Genomic DNA, 17,454 nt, shown 5'->3' on the forward strand with positions numbered 1-17,454 from the left:
AGCCGAGGCAGGAAGGCGGATCACGAGATCAGGAGTCCCAGAGACCATCCCACAGCTAACACCGTGAAACCCGTCTCTACTAAAAATACAAAAAAACCTTGGAGGCCGAGGTGGCTGAGGCCTGTAGTCCCAGCTACTCGGGAGGCTGAGGCAGGAAGAATGGGCGTAAACCGGGGAGGCCCGGGCTTGCAGTGAGCTGAGATCCGGCCACTGCACTCAACCAGGCTACCGAGCAAGACTCGCCTCAAAAAAAAAAAAAAAAAAAAAAAATTAGAGTACCATCCCGGGCATGGTGGCTCATGCCTGTAATCACAGCACTTTGGGAGGCCAAGGTGGGAGCGGATCGTGAGTCAGGAGTTGGAGACCAGCCTGGCCAACATGGTGAAACCCATCTCTACTGAAAATACAAAACTCACCCATCGTGGTGGCAGGCGCCTGTGATCCCAGCTACCCAGAAGGCTGAGGCAGGTGAATCACTAGAACCCAAGAGGCAGAGGCTGCAGTGAACCGAGATCGTGCCACTACATTCCAGCCTGGGAGATAGAGCAAGACTCCGTCTCCACAACAACAAAAGTGGAATTACCCCTTCACACCTCACTCTCGCCTCTCCTGCCCAAACACACACCCTGAGCAAACCACTTACCTCCCCAAAGGCTGATGTACCAGTTCTGCATTTGGATTTACATGCATGTGGTTTTGGACACATTTGTAGTTTAATTATTATATATGTGAGTCAATTTCTTTGTTCTTTAGCTTGCTTTTTTTTTTTTTTCTTCCCACCAAAGTAATGGCCATCTGCCTGCACTGTTTTTATTTATTTATTTAGAGACAGAGTCTCACTCTGTTGTCCAGGCTGGAGTGTAATGGTGTGATCTCAGCTCGCTGCAACCTCTGCCTCCCCGGTTCAGGCATTTCTCCTGCCTCAGTCTCCCAAGTAGCTGGGATTACAGGCACGAGCCACCACGCCTGGCTAAGTTGTTGTTGTTGTTGAGAAAGTCTTACTCTGTTGCCCAGGCTGGAGTGCAGTGGTGCAATCTCGACTTACTGCAACCTCCACCTCCCAGGTTCAAGCGCTTCTCCTGCTTCACCCTTGTGAGTAGCTGGGATTACAGGCGCCCACCACCACACCCAGCTGATTTTTGTATTTTTAGTTGAGACGGGGTTTCACCGTGTTGGCTAGGCTGGTTTCAAACTCCTGACCTCAGGTGATCTACCCACCTCGGCCTCCCAAAGTGCTGGGATTATAGGTGTGAGCCACCGCGCCTGGCCTGCCTGCACTGTTAATTTCCTGTTCCTCTGTGTCCCCACTTCTCATGGTGGCCTCAAGTAGTGCACTAAACGGACACATTTCAGTTCCACAAGTGATCCTGTCTATAAGTTAGATATCTGTTGTGTAACAAACCCCACCACTGAGTGGCTTAAAACAAGAAGCATTTATTGCCTCACAGTTGCTGGGGGTCAGGAATCCAGGCTTGGCTGAGCTGCTGGCTCCTGGGCTCTCAGGGTTGCAGTCGAGCTGGTGGCGGGGCCTGTGCAGTCATCAGAAGGCTCTGTGAGGAGGGCCCACTTCCAGTCCACTCACATGCCTGTTGGCAGTATTCAGTTCCTCACAGGTGATGGGGCCGAGAGCCTCAGTTTCTTGCTGTTGGCTGGAGGTTTCCCTCGCTTTCTCGCCATTACAGGCCTCTTCACAGGGCACCTTGCAGTTGCAATGTAGCATCCAGCTTCTCTAGAAATATGAGAGGGGCCGGGTGCGGTGGCTCAAGCCTGTAATCCCAGCACTTTGGGAGGTCAAGGCGGGTGGATCACCTGAGGTCAGGAGTTTGAGACCAGCCTGGCCAACATGGTGAAAACCCGTCTCAACTAAAAATACAGAATATTAGCTGAGCACAGTGGCAGGTAATCCCAGGTACTTGGAAGGCTAAGGCAGGAGAATCGCTTGAACTCAGGAGGTGGAGGTTGCAGTGAGCCGAGAACACAACATTGCATACCAGTCTGGGCTGCAAGAGTGAAACTCTGTCTCAAGAAAAAAAAGAAAAAGAAATGAGAGACGACACCCAAGGTGGAAGCTGCAGTCTTTTGTACCCCAGTCTTGGAATTGATATCTTGTCACTCTTGCTATGTTCTGTACAAGTTGCTAGGTTCAGCCCACACTCAAGCTGAGAGGACAGTGCAGACAGGAGGTGAGGGTCATGGGGGCCGTCTTTCAGGATGCCTGCCATGCCGCGCCCTGCCAGTTGGGGGCCTGTCCAGTTTTTCTTTTAATTTTTTTTTTTTGTGATGGAGTCTCACTCTCGCCTAGGCTGGACAGCACTGGTGCGAGCTCAGCTCACTGCAGCCTCCGCTTCCTAGGTTCAAGCGATTCTCCTGCCTCAGCCTCCCGAGTAGCTGGGATTACAGGCACACACCACCACACCCAGCTAATTTTTGTATTTTTAGTAGAGATGGAATTTTGCCATGTTGCCCAGGTTGGTCTCAAACGCCTGACCTCAAGTGATCCACCCACCTTGAGTTCCCAAAGTGCTGGGATTACAGGCGTGAGCCACTGCGCCTGGCCAGTTTTTCACTATTATCAGACACGCTGCAGAGGATGAATGTGTATTTTTTAAACCCACTTGTGCAGGCATTCCTATGGGATGCATTCCTAGCAGCAAAATTTCAGAACTGAGTATGCCAACTTTATTTACATGACCTAAAAAATGGTGTATTCATTTTTTGCATATAGGAGAAACCTTCCTATGGTTCACACTTGGAGAGGCTCCAGAAACCAACCAATGCAGTCCCTCTCAGCTCCCTCTAGAGATCAGTTACCAATTGCTTAAGTGTCTTTTCAGAAATATGTACAAGCAGGTACAAGCAAATAGAGAAACTGATTCATTTTCTGCTTTTCTATCCAGTGGCAGCCTACTTCATTCTATGATTTTTTTTTTGTTTTGTTTCTTTCCAATCTAACAACATATCTTGAAGTTTGTGCCAGGACAAAAAGCCTTCCATTCATTTTATTATTTTTTTTTTAAATAGCCCAGGAGGCTGGGCTCAGTGGCTCCTGCCTGTAATCTCAAACCCAGGACCCTGGGTTTGGGGATAGGGCAGGTCTGCCTTGTACAATCTGGGAACACTCAGCATGGTCTGTGCTGGAGGGCAGATGGTGGCAGAGAAGCTAAGAAGTGCGGCAGTGACGAGGGTAAGATGGTCCCAAGCCCGAGGGGCTGTGCCCCTTGTTTATTCCACAAAGTGGAGGCCAACACCTACTGAGATTAAGAACCTGGGCCCTGTCCCTGCCCTGTGTCTCTGCAGCCTGTGATCTCAGGCTTTTGCTTGTGGATTCCTGGTTTCCCCATCTGTGGAGTGGGGATAAAAAGATTGTTGAACTCATGGCCTGCTGTGTGAGAATTCAGTGGGTTCAGACATGAAGTTCTTGAGAAACATTTAACTACTATTATTGCCAGGGGTCCACTGTCAACCCTGGAGTGCAGTGGCATGATCTTAGTTCACTGCAGCCTCTGCCTACAGGGGTCAAGCAGTCTTCCCACCTCAGCTTGTTGAGTAGCTGGGACTACAGACACGCACCGCCGTCCCCAGCTAATTTTTGTAGTTTTTGTAGAGAAACAGTCTCAGTATGTTGCTCAGGCTGGTCTGGAACTCCTGGCCTCAAGTATAATTCTCCTGCCTCAGCCTCCAGAGTAGCTGGGACTACAGACATGTGACACCATGCCTGGCTAGTTATATAGTTGTAGGGATAGAGTCTTGCTACGTTACCCAGGCTGGTCTCAAACTCCTGGGCTCAAGCAGTGCTCCAACCTCAGTCTCCCAAAGTGTTGAAAACTACAGGTGTGAGCCACTGCACCTGGACACAAATAATGACGAGAAAGTTGAAATTTACCTAGAGTTTGCAGAGCATGTATCAGGCAGACCTTAAAAAAAAAAAAAAAAAGGCGAGTAGGTGGCTCCACGCCTGTAATCCCAGCACTTTGGGAGGCCGAGGCAGGCGGATCCCACAAAGGTCGGGAGATCGAGACCATCTGGCTGACCGCAGGTGAAACCCGTCTCTACTAAAAAGTACAAAAACAGCAGGCGGGTGGCTCGGGCACCTGTAGTCCCAGCTGTCGGGAGGCTGAGGCAGGAGAATGGTAAACCCAGGAGGCCCGGAGCTTGTAGTGAGCAGTGGAGCCACACTCCAACCTGGAAGCTAAAGACTCCGTCTCAAAAAAAAAAAAAAAATTCAATACATACACTGTGCATTAGCAAAAAAAGAAAATCCAAGCCAGGATGATCTTACTCCCATTTCTTGGTATAAAGCATTTTATTATCTTTTTTGTTTTGTTTGTTTTGAGGCCAGTCTCATACTGTCGCCAGACTGAATTACAGTGGCACAATCTCGGTTCCTTGCAGCCTCGCTCCCTGGGTTCAGTGATTATCTGCCTCAGCTTCCCTGAAGTGGCTGGGATTACGAGCATACCATGCCAATAATTTTGTATATTTTTAGTCTGAATGTCTTTCACCATGTTGGCCACCATGCCTAGCAAATTATTGTAGTTTTTTTGTGCTTGATTGGGAGTCTCGCTATGTTGCCAGACTGGTCCTCAGAAGCTCCTGGGCTCAAGCAATCCTCCCACCTCGGCCTCCCACCCAATGTGTTGGGATTACAGGCATGAGCCACCGCGCCCAGTGGAACATCACATTCTTGTATAAGCTCCACCCACAAACCACAATGAATCATCTCATTTTAAGTTTGTTATTTTTTTTATGAGACGGTGTATCGCTCTGTCCCCCAGGCTGGAGTGCAGTGGCATGATCTCGGCTCACTGCAACCTCTGCCTCCCGGGTTCACGCCGTCTCCTGCCTCAGCCTCACGGTAGCTGGGACTACAGAGGCGCCCTGCCACCATGCCCAGCGTTTCTTTTTATGTTTAGTAGAGGCGGGGTTTCACCATGTTAGCCAGGATGGTCACCGATCTCCTGAGCCTGCAGTGATCCCACCAGCCTCAGCCTCTCAAAGTGCTGGGATTACAGGTGTGAGCCACCGCGCCCGGCCAAGTTTTTTAAGTGGCTTGAGAACCTAAAGACGTTTATGAAACAAACTGGGGGCTGAGTCTTCCTAGGTTTTTATGAGCTTTTTCATTAAATAATTTACAGTTGCTTTACTTGTACCTAAACTGGCAGCATTTTTTTTTTTTATTTTTAGAGATGGAGTCTTGCTTTGTTACCCAGGCTGGAGTTGCAGTGGTGAGATCTTGACTCACTGCAACCTCCGTCCCCTGGGTTCAAGCGATTCTCCTGCCTTAGCCTCCAGAGTAGCTGGGACTACAGGCACACACCACCATGCCAGGTTAATTTTTGTATTTTTAGTGGAGACTGTGTTTCACCATGTTGGCCAGACTGGTCTTGTACTCCTGACCTGAAGTGATCCACCCACCTCGGCTTCCCAAAGTGCAGAATTACAGGTGTGAGCCACCAAGCCTGATGTTTTTCTTTTAACAACTCCCTTTTAGTCTTTCCAAAGCAAGCAATCTGGTTTGTATATAAACAACTCTCTTACATTAATTTCATTATTTGGATTGTAAATTAAAGAACTTCTGGCATAAACAGGTTTGGATCAAACAGCTACCTTTCAGGAAGTAAGCAGCTTGAGAGATGGAAGTGGAATTGCTTAGTCATAATAGTAGCCTGCTAGCCCCGGCAGCGGGCTTCACAGATGAAAAGGAAAGCGTCTTTCAAGTTGGTGGACTGAGTGAGATGGTTTCAGGGAGTTTTGTTGCAGTATTACTGATAGAATTTCAGCCTACATTTTCATTTCATTTTCTGACATGAGTTCCCATTTTGCTCACTCTGGAGTACACCCTCATATACCTTTCTCCATGCTTATACAATTCAGGGCATTCAAACTCATGCATGTCCTGGTGGGTTCTGAGGGATGGGAAGGCATTAACTAGGTAGAGAACAGGAAGGATGGGAAAGAGTTTTTTGGGGGGGCAGCAGCAGGGTCCACAGTACCAAGTTTGGATTTAATTCTAAGGGGATTGGGATGGGAAGCCATTGGATGGTTTTGATTATTGCAGTGACAGAGAAGGCAGCAAGAGTTAGGAGGCGTCACCCAGGCAAGAGATCTCGATGGTTTGGACCAACAAGAATGGGGAGAAGTAAAGATTCAGGGAGATTAAAGAAGCTCCTGTCTCGGTTTTCTCCTTCCTGCTGCCAGGTTGTCCTCACATGGGTGATTGACAGGGCATTGGAGGTACCTGTTGATAACTAACTTGCAGTTTGTGTCCAGGGAGCACTGATTCTGTTTGGCCACAATCCAGGTTGGATTTGGGGCTTAAGGCTGGGCTCCAGTCAGCCCTGGGAATCCCCTGGGCAGGAGGCTTAGTGGGGGCAGGGAAACATGGACGGGCCTACAGGTTCTTCTGCCATTTCACTGGCCACTCCTCGGTGTCCTTTGCTGGTTGCTTCTCATTGTCGTGACTGTTAAAGGGATGAGTGTCCCAATCTCTTTGGGATCTTATCCAGTCTCCATTCAAATACTGATGACTCCCGAATTTCTCTCTGCAGGCTATGACATCAAAATCTACCTACATCGTTTAGTCAATATCCCAAACAGAAGTAGGGATTCCCTCCCTAACCTCTTACAGCTGTGTCTATTTCTCCTGACTACCTTCACTCGGCTCCACCCACACTGGCTCCCTTTTATTCCTTCTACTTTCAGGATTTGTCTTTGCTGTTCTGTCCTCTTGGCACACTTTTCCAGCCATCTGGAATGGCAGGTTGCTCACAGGTCACTTTCTTGACTTCCCTTGCTTGCTAACTTTACTTCCCTATGGTCATATCCCATCGCCCTGTGGATATGTGCTAGTTAACACTTAGCACAGCCTGTGATTATGCCTCTCCCCAGTGGACCGTGGGGTCTGTGAGGGACCTGGTCTGATTCGGTCGTTGCCGTGCACAGAACCGGACAGGGTACTCATAACAGATTTTTGTTGTTAAGAAAATCTAACCTTTGAGTAGTGGCTGCGTCAAGCATTTGATCCACATAACCACTCTAGGGTTAGATGTTACCCACGTTGAAGGAACAAAAATCGAGGGAAAAATCTTATACAACAACTAGTAAGCGGTTACGCAAGTCATTTCATTTTAGCAGAGGGAATGAGCGAATCCACGGAAGGCCGGGGAGCGAGGCGAGTGGCTTGGAGTAGCCAGGGACGGCGGGCGGAGCCTGGGTGCTGGGACTAATGGGCGGAGCCTCCGTGAACCGCTGCCCCCACCCCCAAGCCGCGCGGGGGCCGCTGGGAGTTGGAGTCCCCTGCCCACCTCGCCACGTCACCGCCTGCAAACCTTCAGCTCTCCCCTCAGGCTCGGGTGCAATCCGTACTCTCAGTGGGTTCCCCTTTAGTGGGTTCCCTTGTCCCCAGGCCCATTATTTTGTCCTCCTCTTTTCCCTTATGTCTTTTGGCGCGGTCTCCCGGCTCTGCGGGTCCAGGGCTCCGGATGAGGTCTCCCGCTGTCCCGACCCCGGCAAGGGGCCAGCTTGGTGTCGCCCTCGTTCTTCTGCCACCCTGTTTGGTAGGGAATCCCGCTCCCGCCACGCCCCCTGAAGTTGTTGCTCGCGCGTCTTCCCAGGCCCTCCCCCGCCCCGGAGCTGCCCGCCCGACCGCCGAGCCCACACTCCGCTCCCGCCAGGGCCCCGCTCCCCCGCGCCGCCTTGGTACGCTCCGGCCACGCCCCCTCGGACGCGCTTGATACGCGCCGGGCTCCCCCACTCGCTTCAGTGGTTCGGCCGCCGCGACCCCACTCCGGCGGCGCGTCCACCGAGCTTGGTGCGGCTCAGCCCGTCTCCCCCGAAGCCGCGCGCCCGCGCTCCTCAGTCGGTGGAGCCTGCAGCCCCCCTTGTGGCTCGCGGCAGCTCCCCGCCCGCTCGGCCCGCGCCCGCCATGGTCCGTCCGCGCCGTGCCCCGTACCGCTCCGGCGCCGGGGGCCCCCTTGGGGGTCGCGGCCGCCCCCCGCGGCCCCTCGTAGCGCGCGCTGTCCGCTCGCGCTCCTGGCCGGCCAGCCCCCGAGGCCCGCAGCCTCCGCGGATCCGGGCCCGCTCGGCCCCTCCCATGGTGAGCCCCCCGCCCTTTTTCCAGAGCCTTCCACGGCCCCGCCCCCCTAGCCCCTACCCCGGGCTCACGCCTTTGTCCGCGGCCCCCGCCGCTCCGGGGTGTCCCCTGTGGCCCGAAGGGTGGTGCCGCCCGGGGCCGGGTTCCCCCCTGGAGCCCCCGGTGGTTCGCGCCGCGCTCTCCCCTTTGTTGCGCGTTCGGGCCGGGGGGGGGGGGTGGGGGGCGGGGGCGGGGCGGGCTCAAATTACTGCTGACTCTGCGGCCGGATTTAAACGCGGGTGGGGGGCGGCGGACAGGCGGCCAGCACGCGCGTTTGTTTTTCCCCATTGGAAAGTTGCTCTCTCCGGGCAGGAAACCTGGAAATGGGGGCGGGGGTTGGGGGACAGCGGCGAGGGAGGGGCCCGCGCTTTGTACCAGCGCCCCCAGATGTCGCACCCGTGGGCGTTCTCCCTGGGGCCCGCGCTGTGCCGGTGGAGTGCGCACCTAGAATGTGCGCCCGCGCCCAGATGTGGGATGCTTTGATGGACTGCCATGAGCCCAGACCTTAAACGTAAACATTCAGCTTCGCAGGTACTTTGGGCCGCACAGGCTTTCCCGGACCCAAAAGACGCACCTGCTTTTCAGAAACCCTTAGTAAGGTTTACCTGGGGCTGTAAAACTGCACATCGCGACTTTGCACCGTGCACACGCTTGCCCCAATGTGAGATATCCCTTGGGTTCGCGCTCCAGTCCGCTTTTTAAATACACTCCCCAGCGGTGTGGATGGCACAGAGCTGTGGCAGCCCTACTGAAACCTTAAAACAGGCTTCCTGGGGTCATAAACATGGATACCCAGACTCAGATCACCTCCCAGAACTTAAACGTATCCCTTCACTCCACTGTCTTTGCCCCTTCCTGCAGCATTCGCATCTAGTCGTTCAAAAGTGCTTTCCGGGCCCTCAGACATGCAGCCCAAGGCTTTAAACCTCAGTGTAGGTACTAGATGGGCTTCCCTGTGCAGTAGGGATGTCAGGCGCGCACAGTTTTGCACACACTTGCCAAGATGTGAGATTTCCTTTAGGTTGCACCTTACCCGTCGTTTTTAAATGTGATCGTCCCATCTTGATATGCTGCTCCTGCTGTGGAAGGTATCCCTGGGTTTTAGGCATGCATGCCTGCTCTTTACTATGGCTCCAGATCCCAGCATCTTTTGAAGTCCTGAGTCAACCTGCCCTCCTAAACAAGCAGACATTAAGTATGTCGCTTGGGCCCTTAAGTGCGTTCGCCTGATTTTTACCCATCTTTGTGGCAGTAAATGCATACGTGTCACTGTATATGCGGACTTGTGTATGCAGTCTAGATATCCCAGGTCCCAGCGCCATAAACAACTTGTATGTTGCAAGTGTACCCTCATCTCTAAAGCCACCTCCAGCTGTGCGTTTTAATACATCTTCTCAGATGCTGGATGTCCGGTATGGTGCCTGAGCCCCCGGGGCAACATCCACTCTCTGTCCAGCTCATTCTAACGCCAAGATACTCAGGTGTTTTTTCTGATCTTTTGATGATTGCCCAAAAGTCAGAATCACCTGCAAGGGTGGAGAGCAAGTTTGTTCAGGTGTCTCTTTTTAAGCGCTCACAAAGTAAGATTTTTTGTTTGCTGGTATTCTGGAAGGAAAGATCTCGTTGTGCTTCATAGAAAATTTGGAAAATACCTGTTTGTAATAAGACAAAAAAAAATCACCCTTATAATTTGTTTCCCCTGCCTGGAGGAGCCTACTATGGGGAAACGCTCGAGGGTTTCCTGCTGCCAGGCTGTTTTCGAAGCTTTCCCTTGTTTGCTTTGAGATGTTTCTGGTTTTAAAAAATAATAAGTGAGGCCAGGTGCGGTGACCCACGCCTGTAATCCCAGCACTTTGAGAGGCCGAGGTGGGCGGATCACTTGAGGTCAGGAGTTCAAGACCAGCCTGGCCAACATGGTGAAACCCCGTCTCTACTAAAAAAAAAAAATTAGCTGGGCATGATGGCGCGGCTTGCAGTGAGTGAGGTTGCAGTGAGCTGAGATCGCGCCACTGCACTCCAGCCTGGGAAACGAGAGTGAGACTCTGTCTCAAAAAAGTAATAGTAATAAAAAATAAAATAATGGGAGAGTGCCCTGTGAGTAGTATCTGCGGCTTTGCTTGGCTTTATTGCTAGACGCTTCTCCTGGTGTTCTACGTGTTTTGGTCTGTGAGGCTCCTCCAGGGGGTGGTGTCCCAGCTCTCTTCCACATGTTTCCCCCTTCTCCTCGCTGTCTTTCTCCTAGATGGTTCAGTTCCCTCTGTGTTTCTTGTCACCTCCTTCCTGTCTCCCTGGGGTCAGACTGATAAGGCCAGAGAGGGGGGCACTGGCAGCTAGAGGGAGGAGTTGAACTTTGGAGTGACTGGGAGCCTTAGGAGAGTTTCAGACAGGGCAAGCTAGTTGCAGGACAGACACAGCACAGGCTGGCTTGTGTCTGCGGAGGCTGCAAGGAAGCCCTGGGCCCAGCCTGGGGCACATGGAAAGTCCCCCACAGCCGGCTTCTAACTTGGGTCTCAAGGAATCGATCAGGCACACAGCTGGGGCAAAGGCTGGAGGTGGGGCTGGCTGAAGGCTTCAGGACTCTGCTGGGCCAGTGTCAAGGTGACAGCAGGCTCTGGGAAGGAAGGGTCCTGAGGGGGGGCAGCGGGAAAGGACATGAGGACCAGTGTGTTGGGGTCCTGAGGGGTGAGCAGAGAGTTTGGACATGGCCTGGTGGGCTTCCAACAGGGGATTTGGGTCTGAATATTGGGACATCCCCTCTGGGGTATGTGGGGACTGCCTGTCCTTGCAGGCCCCAGCCTCAGTTTCCCACCTACCCCCCACTCCACTGCAGGAAGGTGCTCGGGTCTTCGGGGCGCTGGGTCCCATCAGTCCCTCCTCACCTGGGCTCACCCTCGGGGGTCTGGCCGTGAGCGAGCACCGACTCAGCAACAAGCTGTTGGCCTGGAGCGGCGTCCTTGAGTGGCAGGAGGTGAGTCCCTGTGGGGCTGCAGCTGGTCTCCAGGGTCTTGTCTTGTCCCCGTGGGGACAGGCTGGGGCATCTAGGCTGTGCACAGTGACGCCCCTCCTGCCCCCACAGAAGCGCAGACCCTACTCTGACTCCACTGCAAAGCTGAAGCGGACCCTGCCCTGCCAAGCCTATGTGAACCAAGGCGAGAACCTGTGAGTGCCGCGGTGCAGCAGCCAGGGCGGTGGCCGGGGCAGTGGCTGTGGCCATGGGGATCAGGGCAGCCCTTTCTGACCGGCTCTTTCCCATAGGGAGACCGACCAGTGGCCGCAGAAGCTGATCATGCAGCTGATTCCGCAGCAGCTGCTGGTGAGACCCGCCCCACCCGCCCCACCCACTCTGAGCAGCCCCATGCCTGGCTGACGCAGCTGTCTGTCCCCTGTCACCCCCAGACCACTCTGGGGCCCCTGTTCCGGAACTCCCAGTTGGCACAGTTCCACTTCACCAACAGAGACTGCGACTCGCTCAAGGGACTCTGCCGCATCATGGGCAACGGCTTTGTGAGTGGGGTGGGCTCGGGTGCGCGAGGGGGGCAGGGGGCGGCTCCCTTGTAGCACTGTGCTGACAAGTACAGCTGGAGGCAGCGCCCTGCTCATAGCCCAGGCAGGGGCTGCGAGTCTCCCCTGGGGTCGACCGTAGCCCTCGTGGCCTCTCAGACCCTGTCTGGAAATGACTGACCCCAGGCACCCTCCATAGAGCACAGGGTGAAGGAACTCAGCCTGAGCGGTCTCCAGTTCCTGCATCTGTGCCCAGCTCTGAGGTGGCCCTTGGGGTGTGAGTGCACAGAGGGACCGGGGCCAGGAGCCTGTCGGGGACACACAGCGTATGGCAGGAACCTGGTAAATGGGTGTGCTAGGCATAAGAGCCAGGAGGGAGTGGCGCATCGGGGCTTGGTATTCTGGTCTGTAAAATGGGCTAACAGGAGCCGTGCTTCCTAGGGCCACTGGGAGGCTGGAGGGAGGGAGTTTGTGTAGAGCGCTTGAGATGGTGACTTTAGTACCTAGTGAGTGCTCAGTGAACCTAGCTGGTGAGGCTGTTCAGGTGACTGGGATTCTGGGGCAGGGCAGGTCAGCAAGGGGGATGGGACTGTGAAAGACGGCAGGTGCTGGAGAGGAGGCAGGGATGGGGTGGGAGCGAGTCCTCTGCCCAGAGGACCTGGCTCTGGGACATTCTTAGTCCCTGTTCCCCTTTGGGACAGTCTGCCTCTACCCCGTTCCAGCTGCTGCTCTGAGGCGCACTGGGTTCCGCTTTGGCCTCCCTTCTCCCTCAGAGCACCAGGGGCAGACCAGGGCTTGTGCCTGGCATGAGGTCTCTTAGCTGACCCGTCCCCCTTCACCCAGCAGTGTTTGTTGGGGGCCTGCCATGTCCGGGCCCCAAGTACCCAGTCTGTAGGGAAGGTGGGCATCCGCATTCGCCCCCCAGGCATGGCCCTGGGAGAGTGACTGTGCGTGGCTCCAGGGAGGCCAGGGACAGGGCCCTGAGCAGGTGATCCCTGGGCTGACACCGAGGTCGAGAGGTTAGGCTGGCAGTGTGTAGGGCACAGCACTGTGGAGGGTGGCCCAGTGTGGGGAGGGGACATGGGGTTCTGGAACAGGCCCACCACTTCAGACAGCACAGCCAGGCACATCTGTCAGGCTTAGTTCTCCCATGCCCCGTCCAAGAGGTACCAGTACTTCATCTGTTGAGCCTTTATGTGGCACCAAGTGTGTGCACTATTACCCCGTTTTACAGATGATGAAATGGAGGCCCAGAAACAGGAGGTGGCTGGTGTTAGGTCACACAGCTAGGAGGCAGCAGAGCAGTGGGGTGCTGCCTGTGCTCTTAACCCCCAGGCCAGGTCACCCCATCAGGCAGGCAGGAGGGCTGGCAGCAGGGGACAACGTGGGCGGGAAGGTGATGCCTTCTCGGCGTTCTCACCACAGCCTGGGTGCCGGGCGCCACTCCAACCTCAGCCATGGCAGGGTCGGGGGATGCCAATGGGTGCTGCACGGGCTCTCAGAGGCCCCTCACCTATGGCCGTGGCCTTGACTGTGGGGGCCTCTGTCCACCAATGACCTCCCTTCGTCCCCTACAGGTGGGGCAGTCCAGGGTGGTGGGGGCATGGCGGCCCCGGGCAGTGCCCATGGGGTCCTGACCCGCGGCCCCCACAGGCGGGTTGCATGCTGTTCCCCCACATCTCGCCCTGTGAGGTGCGCGTGCTCATGCTCCTGTACTCGTCCAAGAAGAAGATCTTCATGGGCCTCATCCCCTATGACCAGAGCGGCTTCGTCAGCGCCATCCGGCAGGTCATCACCACCCGCAAGCAGGTGTGCCGCCGAGCACAGTCCCTCTGAGGACAGAGTGGAGTTAGGCCCCACTGCCCTGGATGGGCAGCCAGACTTGGTGTGGGCGGAGTGTGATGCGATGACTGGAGCAAGGAGCCGCAGGGGAGCCCAGAGGAGGCCGGGCGGGTTCCCATCAGGGCTCCTCGGAAAAGCGGCCACCAGGTGGCTCTGAAGGGCCGGAGGGTGGGTCTTGGCGCAGCAGTGGGGAAGCCAGTGGAGTGGGGAGCTGGGCAGGGGTTGGGATCATCGTGAGGTTGGAAGGCCCTGCCCGGTGACCACGTGTCCTGGTCATTCCTTGCCAGTTGAGGCAGACTCTGCAGGTCCTGTGCACCAGGTGAGGGCCAGGACCTGTCTCAGGCCACTGGGGAGCCATGGGGGGCTGTGAGCAGGTGAGGGGGCAGGGCCTGTTCCCCTGGGGCTAGAGAATGGACCCAGCTGGGGTCGACAGGCCAAGACTCGGAGGGAGGGACGGCAGACCCCAGGACAGACAGGTTTCCCAGGACCCAGGGCCCCTTCTTCCCACCCCCTTCCCTTCCAACAGGCAGTGGGACCTGGTGGTGTCAACTCAGGCCCAGTCCAGATTGTCAACAACAAGTTTCTGGCATGGAGCGGCGTCATGGAGTGGCAGGAGGTGAGCCCTCGGCAGCCCGAGGACCTGGGACCCCCAGATCCTCACGGACTGTGGCTGGGAGGGGACACTGGGGTTGGGGGTCTCCAGCCCTGAGGGCTCCTCTTTACCTCTCCCCCAAAAGCCCAGGCCTGAGCCCAACAGTCGGTCCAAGAGGTGGCTGCCGTCCCACGTCTACGTGAACCAGGGGGAGATCCTGTGAGTGCTGGGCTGGGGGCGGTGGCAGCGTCCAGGGGAGCTGGGGCCTCCTGACCCTCGTCCCCTCGTGCCCCACAGGAGGACCGAGCAGTGGCCAAGGAAGCTGTACATGCAGCTCATCCCGCAGCAGCTGCTGGTGAGGGGCTGGGGCCGGGCTGTCAAGCCTGCAAGCAGTAGCCATTCCAGAGGGCGGGACTGGGAGCAAGAGCACCTCCCTGGGTGGCCTGAGCTGGCCGTGAGGGAGTGGAGCTGAGGGTGCTGAAGCAGGGGCAGTGGGTAGGTCCCCAGGCCTGGTTCCAAGGGGTCCCAGGCACCCAGCCAGTGGCTGTGCAGGGCCTGAGCGGGGCAGGGGCAGCCTCGATCTGGACCTGGGGAGCTGCCAAGGGGTCTGAGAGCGGCTTCCGCAGCACTCCAGGATTAGGCTGGTTGACGGGTGGAGATGACAGTTTCCTGAGGTAAGGAGGACAGGGGAGCCTCAGTTTGGTCCTGGGCCTGGGGGACTCAGCAGGCTGGGAGCAGGAGGCCGTGGTTTGAGAAGCCAGAACCGGGGGTCCCCTCACTTCCCCGCAGACCACCTTGGTGCCGCTGTTTCGGAACTCACGCCTGGTCCAGTTCCACTTCACCAAGGACCTGGAGACACTGAAGAGCCTGTGCCGGATCATGGACAACGGCTTCGTGAGTGGCGCCGGCAAACGCTGGGGAGGGGCCGGCCAGGGCAGAGGGAGCCAGGGTAGAGCGAGGCAGGACCGCTCACGGGGGGTGCACATGGGAGAGGAACAGAGCACCATGTCCTGGACAGCTGCGGAGAGAGGGTGGCTAGTGTGGGCGTGGCTCCTGAGGGCTCTGTGCTGTCCCCACGGCACTGGACGGGGGCACTGACCCCGGTTATGCAGGGGCCTGCCGCTCCTCTGCCACATCAGGACTGACTCAGCACCAGGTGCTGATGTCCCAAAGCACCAACTCCGTGCTCTCCGCTCCCCCGGGACAGGTGCCCTTGTCACTCCAGGTTTCCCGGGAGCTTGTGCCACATCCCAAAGGCCCATTGCTGGGCAGGGAGGGCTGTCTGTCCCCAGCAAGGTCCCAGAGTGGTGATCATCTTATCTAGGGGAGTCTCGGCTGAGTCTTCTCTCTCTGGGGCTCAGTTTCTCCATCTCTGAGGTGGGGAGGGTTGGACTTTGGTGCTTCTGCGCCCTCTCCCCTGGTGTCCACCTTCCAGCTGGGCCATACTTAGGTAACATCTGTCCCAAAACTACCTTAAAATTACCTTCGCCTTAGTCTGAGTAAACTGTCCACAAAGCTGTTAGTGGGTGACGGGGCCTGGGTGTAGATGCTTTTACATTAAAGCAATTGCAAGAGTTCCCTCAGGCCAGGCGCGGTGGCTCATGTCTGTAATCCCAGCACTTTGGGAGGCCGAGGAGGGTGGATCACCTGAGGTTGGGAGTTCGAGCCCAGCCTGGCCAACGTGGTGAAACCCTGTCTTTATTAAAAATACAAAAATTAGCTGGCCATGATGGCTACTCCGGAGGCTGAGTCACAAGAATGGCTTGAACCCAGGAGGTGGAGGTTGCAGTGAGCTGAGATCACGCCATTGCACTCCAGCCTGGGCAACAGGAGTGAAACAGTCTCACACACACACACACAAATAGTTTCCTCAGGGAAGTGCATAAAGGCTCCATGTACCTCAGCCCTCACCTGTGCTGGGCCAGCTGCTGCCGATCCCTTGGGTTCCCGAGTTGAAGCCATGACCGGTTGGCTCAGGCGGCTGTGGTGAGCTGGCCCCAGACATAGCCTGGCCTGCCCAGGAGCTCTGAAATGCAAGTTCTTGGGCCCTTCCCAAAAGAGCCTGTTGGCCTTTGACCCACCCATTGCTCTTGGCCACCGTATCATCCTAATAAGGGGGCCCACCTCGGGGACGAGTGGGGAGGTGTGAGGACAGAGCAGTTAGGCTGTGTCTGGCTCATCGAGCCCACGGCGTGGTGCCGTAGTTGGAGGGATGCTTGTCCCTGCGGCCTGAGTCTCTGTGGTGCTGTCTACTGACACCACGCCCTGTGCCTGCCAGGCTGGCTGCGTGCACTTTTCCTACAAAGCATCGTGTGAGATCCGCGTGCTTATGCTCCTGTATTCTTCGGAGAAGAAAATCTTCATCGGCCTCATCCCCCACGACCAGGGCAACTTTGTCAACGGCATCCGGCGTGTCATTGCCAACCAGCAGCAGGTCCTGCAGCGGAACCTGGAGCAGGAGCAGCAGCAACGAGGGGTGAGGCAGCCGGGCCCCAGGGCTGCTCAGCCTCCCCCCCCACCCCTCCTGCCTGCTCACCACTGGCCTCTGATTCCTCCCACAGATGGGGGGGTAGTGGCCACCCCGGGCTGGGCCCCTCCAGAGTCACAGATGAGGCCCCGGCAGAGACTGGTGAGTGGTGACCCTGTCATGTACAGGAGGGACCCTGGGGCATGGAGGGGGGGGCGTGGGTGCGGTTGGGAAAGAAGCAGGGCGACCTTGGCCTTGAGGCGACCAGAGCAGAGGGAGAGGCGGCAGTCCTAGGCTATCTGGGAAACTGTATCCCGGCTGCAGGGCCATGGGAGGTGCAGTGTCCAGGCCTGGGTGGGGCCGGGCCTCTGCCCACAGGGATGTGGGTCAGTGCTTGGGAGCTTGTGGCCAGCAGCCCCCACTGCACCCCTGCCCCCAGGTGACATGCTTCTGAACAGGGGCCCCTGGGGACTTCAACTGCCCAGCAACATGGAGGATGATGTCCTGAGGCCTCCAAGGATGGTCCCCACCCCTCTACGTTTCCCTAATAAAACCTTTTAAAAACCTGCCTGCCCCCTCTACTCACTGCCCCATGCCTGGCAGCCCCTTAGCCATAAGGTGGCCCAGCAGGCCTGGACAGCCTGGATACTCACTGGCTCTCGGCTGCCCACACCCTCTTTCCCAGCAATCTCCAGATCCACAGGCCCTGGGTTCAAGTTCAGGGGTCACACCTGGCCTTGAGCGAGCCTCTGGGTTGGGGCTTGTGGGCTCACCAGCTGGCTCTCAGGCAGCCAGGCAGCGCCCTGCCCTGTGCGTTCCCTGGCTAACATGCCCATGCCAGGTCCCAGCAAAGCTGCAATCCCTTCTGTAAGACCCCACCTTCTGTTACCGGAAAATGTCCCTAAAGCCTCCATCCATGTA

At 56.3% G+C, this 17,454-nt stretch overlaps 1 protein-coding gene and 1 long non-coding RNA gene across 3 annotated transcripts; one reads left to right on the forward strand and one right to left on the reverse strand.

Moving 5' to 3' along the window:
• Positions 1 to 1,418: 1,418 nt before the first annotated feature.
• On the reverse strand, positions 1,419 to 10,979 carry LOC110741951. Its single transcript, XR_002519026.2, has 2 exons — positions 9,165 to 10,979; positions 1,419 to 1,724 (listed from the first exon to the last, which is right to left on the reverse strand). It is a non-coding gene; the product is annotated as an uncharacterized LOC110741951 (long non-coding RNA).
• PTOV1 (PTOV1 extended AT-hook containing adaptor protein) lies at positions 7,073 to 17,101 on the forward strand. 2 transcript variants are annotated; one of them, XM_009195007.3, is made up of 13 exons: positions 7,073 to 8,095; positions 10,962 to 11,099; positions 11,208 to 11,290; positions 11,387 to 11,444; positions 11,528 to 11,635; positions 13,286 to 13,441; positions 14,001 to 14,090; positions 14,212 to 14,285; positions 14,364 to 14,421; positions 14,856 to 14,960; positions 16,345 to 16,542; positions 16,628 to 16,695; positions 16,973 to 17,101. In XM_009195007.3, exons 1-12 carry the CDS (start codon positions 7,925 to 7,927, stop codon positions 16,637 to 16,639), a joined length of 1,251 nt encoding a protein of 416 aa, XP_009193271.1. In that variant the 5' UTR covers positions 7,073 to 7,924; the 3' UTR covers positions 16,640 to 16,695; positions 16,973 to 17,101. The 2 variants fall into 2 exon arrangements, with proteins under 2 accessions (XP_009193271.1, XP_021787018.1); XM_021931326.2 differs by having other exon boundaries at positions 16,992 to 17,101.
• The last annotated feature ends 353 nt before the right edge of the window (positions 17,102 to 17,454 follow it).

This window comes from Papio anubis, chromosome 20 (assembly GCF_008728515.1).
Source record: "Papio anubis isolate 15944 chromosome 20, Panubis1.0, whole genome shotgun sequence".
NCBI lineage: Eukaryota > Metazoa > Chordata > Mammalia > Primates > Cercopithecidae > Papio > Papio anubis.